The sequence below is a fragment of the Myotis myotis genome, unplaced genomic scaffold (genome assembly GCF_014108235.1).
Source record: "Myotis myotis isolate mMyoMyo1 unplaced genomic scaffold, mMyoMyo1.p scaffold_m19_p_17, whole genome shotgun sequence".
Lineage (NCBI taxonomy): Eukaryota > Metazoa > Chordata > Mammalia > Chiroptera > Vespertilionidae > Myotis > Myotis myotis.
In genome coordinates, this window is record NW_023416321.1 from 1,970,859 (window position 1) to 1,976,858 (window position 6,000).

The 6,000-nt window shown below is 66.2% G+C and overlaps 1 protein-coding gene across 2 annotated transcripts in view; it reads right to left on the reverse strand.

The window, feature by feature from the left end:
* Positions 1–5,521, reverse strand: part of SEPTIN9 (septin 9) — a 123,787-nt gene extending 118,266 nt beyond the window's left edge. For both annotated transcript variants that reach the window (XM_036338842.1, XM_036338840.1), the window contains exon 1: positions 5,412–5,521. In XM_036338842.1, coding sequence (XP_036194735.1) covers positions 5,412–5,427 — 16 coding nt within the window. In that variant the 5' untranslated portion in view covers positions 5,428–5,521. The remainder of the gene's footprint in view (positions 1–5,411) is intronic.
* Between the last annotated feature and the right edge of the window lie 479 nt (positions 5,522–6,000).

Here is a 6,000-nt window from a genome sequence, read left to right on the forward strand (position 1 = left end):
CCTGCAGGCTCGGGGCACCGCAGCCCCGCTCGCTCTCTCGCTCGGAGAACCAGGTCAGATTCGCCCGAACAAAGCTCAGTTGTTCGCAGCTTCCGAGAGGCCACCGAGAGCAAAGCTCCCGGGAGCCGCCCCGCACGGCGTCGGATCGGCTGGTGCCCCTCACCCGGGACAGAGAGACCGGCCCGATGGAGATGAGGCCGGAAACGGGGCTGGGAGCGGCCTCGCTCAGCCTGGGCCCCTGGGCCCCGCCAGGCCGCCCTCCGCGCTGTGCTGAGCTGCCCGGTGCTGGGCGACCCGAGCCTGACTCACCGGCCCGCAGACGCTCTGCATGACGACCGAGCCCCCGGGAGTGGACTCGGGCCGGAGCCGGCACCCACTCAGCGGGGCTGCAGTGAAGTCTGTGGGCCCAGGACCCCGGCCTGACTGTGGCCCCCCTCCCTCCCCAGGGCCCCAGGCCTGACTGTGGCCCCCCTCCCTCTCAGGGCTCTGTGGCCCCGGGCAGACGCCCCCCAGTCTCGCTTCTGGACCAGCTGACCTCGGCAGCTGCCCAGGGGACGCTGGCCTCTGCAGGAAACCGTCCTGGCCTGGTGGCGGCTGTGACCCGTGGGCTCCATGATGGTCCCGGGGCCTCCCCTCACCACTTGTGCCCACGGATGCCCCTAAACTCCCTGGCAATGCTCAGCCCGGGTGCTCCCAGGCCGCTGCCCCAACAAGCAGAGGCACAGGAGCCCAGCGTGTCGGCGCCCACAGGCTCACAGCCCTCCGCCGGGCTCCCCTCCCCCACAGCCACCAGCAGGCCTGCCCAGCAACCCGCTCTGGCTCCTGGCTCCCTGGCTGGGCCCTGAGCCTCCGGGGTGCTGAACCCTCCGTATCAAGTCCATCTTAAGCAAACTGCAGAGCCCACGCCAGGCTGCGCATGGACAAACAGCCTGGGAGGCCGGGAGTCTGGGAGGAGGGGACCGTCGGTGGAGAAGGGAAGGCTCCCTGCTGCTGTTGGGGTCCCCGGGGCCTTGGGTGAGGTGTCCTCTGCTGACACCCGCACGTGGACTCCCCCCTACACCTGGCCCAGCCTGAACCCACGCGGGTGGGCCGCTCACACTCAGGTGCGAGGCCAGGTGCCAGGCAGGCTGCGGAGAGGCTGCAGGCAGGTGACCGTGGTCTGGGGGTGCCTCCCGCTCTGCACCTGGCTAAGGGGAGGCTGGCCCCAGGAAGCAGGCTCAGCCAGCTTCCAGGGATTGGGGGGCCTTGGGGTCCACAAGGTCCATGACTCTGGGCATGAGTCCGGCCGACATGAGAGCACAAGAGGCAACGAGAAGGGACTGGGTGGGGGCAGAGGGCAAAGAAGAGGAAGAAACCCGCCCTCGCTCCCCGGGTGGCGGGGGGTGGGGGGCACAGCTCCCTGGGAAGTTCCTCTTCCTTCCCCTGAGTCAGCTCCTGAAGCGCCGGGTGGGGGCGGAGGGAGCAGGGACGTCACCCTCCCCAGTGCAGCCTCCAGCCCTGCCCTGGCGGGGAAGGGGGGGGGGGGGGCGGGGCAGCTGTCACCACGCACAGAGCTCTGTAACCTTAGGTAGCCAGGAATCTCCTGAGAGCCACAAACATCTCAGAATAGCCCGGCCGGCGTGGCTCAGTGGTTGAGCGTCGACCTATGAACCAGGAGGTCACGGTTCAATTCCCGGTCAGGGCACAGGACCGGGTTGTGGGCTCCATCCCCAGTGTGGGGCATGCAGGGGGCAGCCGATCCATGATTCTCTCTCATCATTGATGATTCTCTCTCTCTCTCCCTCTCCCTTCCTCTCTGAAACCAATAACATACATGCACACGCGGACCAATCCCCCGTGTCCCATTTCTGTGGCTCCAGCCTCGGGTAAGTGCCCCCCATGCCACGGAGGGTCCCCGGGGAGTCAGGGCACTGAAGGGCAAGGTGTGTGGGACCCAGCACGTGCAGCGAGACACCCGACAACCGACAACCGGAGGGGTTCAGCCTGCAGCCCACTCCCACAGCAAAGGGCTCCCCTCCTGGCCCCCAAACCAGCACGGATGGGGGTGCGGGGAGGGTGCCAGCAGCCCCGGAGCCCTGGCCAAGGCGGCACCACAGGCCTCCTCTCCTTGCTGCGGCAGAGGCCTCTCTCAGCCTTTTGTGTATGAACCCATTTAATCTTCACAGCAAATTAGCAACAAATGAGACGCCCGAGATAAGTGCCTTGCCCCACAGCCAGGAGGCGCGCCCGGGACCCAATCCCAGGAGCCCACACGGCGTGGGCCGCGCTGTGGCCGGCCATTGTCCGCGGGGCCCCGGGGGAACGACAGGTAAGGTGCGTCCAGGAAAAGCCCTCGCCAATGGCGCTCCGGCGAGAGCCTCCCCCAGCACCCACCTGCGGGCCTCCAGCCCGTCTGGGCCTTCGTGGGGTTTTCTGTGTTTTGCTTTTGTGTTAATTTTCACCCAAGGATGTTTTTCCACTGATTTTTAGAGAGAGTGGAAGGGAGAGGGAGAGACGGAGAGAAACATCCATGTGAGAGAGGCACATCGTTTGGTTGGCTCCTGCACGGACCCCGACCAGCACCGGGGAACCTGCAACCCAGGTCCATGCCCTTGACCGGAATTGAACCCAGGACCCTTCAGTCCGAGGGCCAACGCTCTATCCACTGAGCCACACCGGCCAGGGCTGGGCCTTCGCTTTGTGCCCCTGTAAAGCCCCTTTTTATTCTCCACCTGCTCAGCATGTCTCACTCCTCACGGCCCAGTTCCATCTCGCCTGCCTCCAAACCTCCATCAGGCCCAGGCTCCTCCTTCTAGGGCAGCGGGTCTCAACCCTCCGAATGCCGCGGCCCTTTAATACGGTTCCTCATGTTGTGGTGACCCCCAACCATAACATTATTTTCGTGGCTACTTCATAACTGTAATTTTGCTACTGTTATGAATCGTCATGTAAATATCTGATATGCAGATGTATTTTCATTGTTACAAATTGAACATAATTGAAGCATAGTGATTAATCACAAAGACAGTATGTAATTATATATGTGTCTTCCGATGGTCTTAGGCGACCCCTGTGAAAGGGTCGTTCGACCCCCAAAGGGGTCACGCCCCACAGGTTGAGAACCGCTGTTCTAGGGCATTTTGCAGCACTGGGCCCTATCGCAGGGGGGAGGGGTGTGAGAGCCGCGCCTCCCCTGTGTCCTGCCTCTATGGGAGGGTGCAAGTTCCCAGCAGGCGAGGGCCACGGTCAGCCCTGGCAGCACCTGCCCACCACGGTGCGCGTTCAGTGAGTGTATATAGGCCCAAGGCACTGGGGATCCCCCCAAAAAAGCACATATTTTTAAAACTTTCCTCTTTTCAGAGACTCATGCGTGCTCAGCCCAGCTCCATGAGGACATTGTAATTATGCCATTTAGTCTCGAGCCCGTAAACAGGTCCAGCGCAGTAACCCCACCCAGTCCAGGTGCAAGCAGAGGTCCTCGGATTCCGGAGGCGGCATTTTAACCGCTCGCTGCCTCCCTTTCTTTCCCGCGGCGACGCTCTGTGGGGGTCGATCTGACATCTACAAGGTGCCCTGAATCGGACGGGGCCACCAAGAGAACTGGAGAAGCTCAGACTGAGGCCGGGAGGCCACCCGCCCACCCGGCCAGCCCGCACCAGCCTGCCCTGCGCCCTTGGCCCCCTGCCAGGAGGGGGGCCCACTGGACGTGCTCCAAGCCCTCCCCCCCTCATCCTCTAGGCCCCGCCCCGTTGGTAAACACAGGAGCTGGGAGGCTGCCGTTCAAGAGTGAGTCCCTACTCACCCCATAAACTCCACTTCCACCCACTGTGAAAGCCTCATTTTTCCTCACCTGGGGGAGGGAGGAGAGGAACAGCAAGCCGCTTCCCAGGCCCTCTGGCATCTCAGAGGTCCCCCCAGGAAAAGGCCAAGGACCTATGACCTGGGGGTCCCCGATGGCCCCCACTGTCCAGCAGGAGGTGAAGCGCAGGGAGCCACAGGCAGGAGCAAAGCGCCTGTCCAGGGAAGGGGCCGTCCTGGCAGCGATGCCCGCAACCATCTCATGTCCAGAGCATGCTGGGGAGGAGAGCGCCAAACCCCAGCACCTGCCACCTGGAGCCCCCCCACACACACACACCAGCGCCCCGAGCCTGGGACGGAGCTGTGTCCGGGGCTGTCTGAGGGCCATGCTGTTTGCGACGCGGGGCGAAGGTTGAAATGCGAAGCCACTGACCCAGAAGGTGTTTTAGGGGGCGCCCTGAGGAACCCGCTCAGAGACCTCTTATCAATGGAAGTTGATTCCTGGTCCCTGGCAGGAGGGAGGAGTTGGCCTGCAGGGTGAGCAGGGAGATGTGTTTATTGTTTGGGGGCTGCGTGGACAAAGGATCCCGCCTGGCTCCTCAGAGGAAAACCACACAGAAAAGACGAAGAGAGAGCCCTGGCGGGTTTGGCTCGGTGGTTAGAGCAGCGGCCCTCGGACCGAAGGGTCTCGGGTTCGACTCCCAGTCAAGGGCAGTACCTGGTGGCAGGCACCTCAGCTGCAGGCTTCCCAGCCAGGAGGGCCGGCTCCAACCCAGTCTCCCTCCCCCGCTCCCTCCCTCCCAGGCACCTGGGAATCAACGGGGGAATGCCCTCAGGTGAGGAGAATGGACACCAGGTACCTGCACCTGCCCTGGAGCTGCGGCGTCTGTGGGAGGGAACTCCAGAGAGCCCCCTTCCCACCCCGGGGGAGGGTCCTGGCGCACTGAGAGCCGGGAGGCCTCCTCGCCTGGCCTGCGGGACTCAGACCTGCGACCCAAGTGGGGCCTGGTCCCATCTGGGGCAGGAATTTACCCGAAGAAAAGCATGCAGCGCCCAGACCTCCGGAAGAGGCTGAGCCCAGAGTCCTCCACTCAGCCGCCCCCTCCACACCCACACCCCTCCACACACACACACACACACCCCTACACACACACACACACACACACCCCCCCCACACACACCCCTACACACACACACACACACACACACACACACCCGCACGCACACACACCCCTACACACATACACAACACATACCCGCACACCCGCACACTGTACACACACGCGCGCGCGCGGTGCAGGACAGCCAGCCCAGCGGCCCCCCACGCGGGCAGTGGCTGACAGCGGGGGGGTTGGGGGGGTGCCCCGGGCCATGGCCAGAGGGCTCGGGCGCGCAGCCTCCCCACCCCGCAATGGGGCGAACTGGGGCGCTAACTCCGCGAGGGCGGCAATGCCGGGGCCCCTCCCGACGGGGCGCTGCGTCACTTGGCCCCGCGCCCAGGCCGCCCCGGGAGTTCGGGGCTCGCTGGGCGCCCGGGACACCTCGCCCACCGCGACCGACCGACCGCCGACCGCCGGGCTCAGGTGAGAAGGGCCGGTCCCGGGCCCGCCCCTCCCCGCCCCGGCGGCGCCCACCTGAGACCTTCTTCATGGTGCTCCGCGCGCGGCCCGCAGAGTGTGCGCCAGGCCCGGCGGGCTCCCGGCTCGCAGATCCCCGGCGGCGGGAGGCTGGGCGCGGGGGAGGGGAGGGGAGGGGAGGGGAGGGGGCGGCCCCGACCCGCCCGACCCCGCCCCTTCCCGGCCGCCCCGCCCGCCCGCCCGCCCGCCGCACCTGGCGGCCCGCTGCCCGCCCCCGCGCAGCCCTGCGCGTCCCCTTCGGAGGTCGTCGGAACGGGGGTGGGGGCGGCCGGGCCACATCCATCCCGGGCGCCGCTGCCGCCTCCCCTTTGGCGTCCGGGCGGGGGGCCTGCAGGGCACAGCCCGGGGTCGGACCGGGGCGGCCGGGGAGGTTCCGCGCCTTCGCCGCTACCGTCCGGCAACCGAAGGGCAGCGGCTCGGACTCCTCTGCTGAGCCGGGCCTCGGGGCCTCGCCTGGAAAGTGGGTGCGTGGGCCCCGCGGAGCGTCCGCTCTGCGCCGGGTGCCGTGCGCGGGAAGAGCCATGGAAGCGCAGGCACGGACTCGCGTGCTTCCGACGCGGGCAGCGGGGGTCGGGGTGTGCATCCC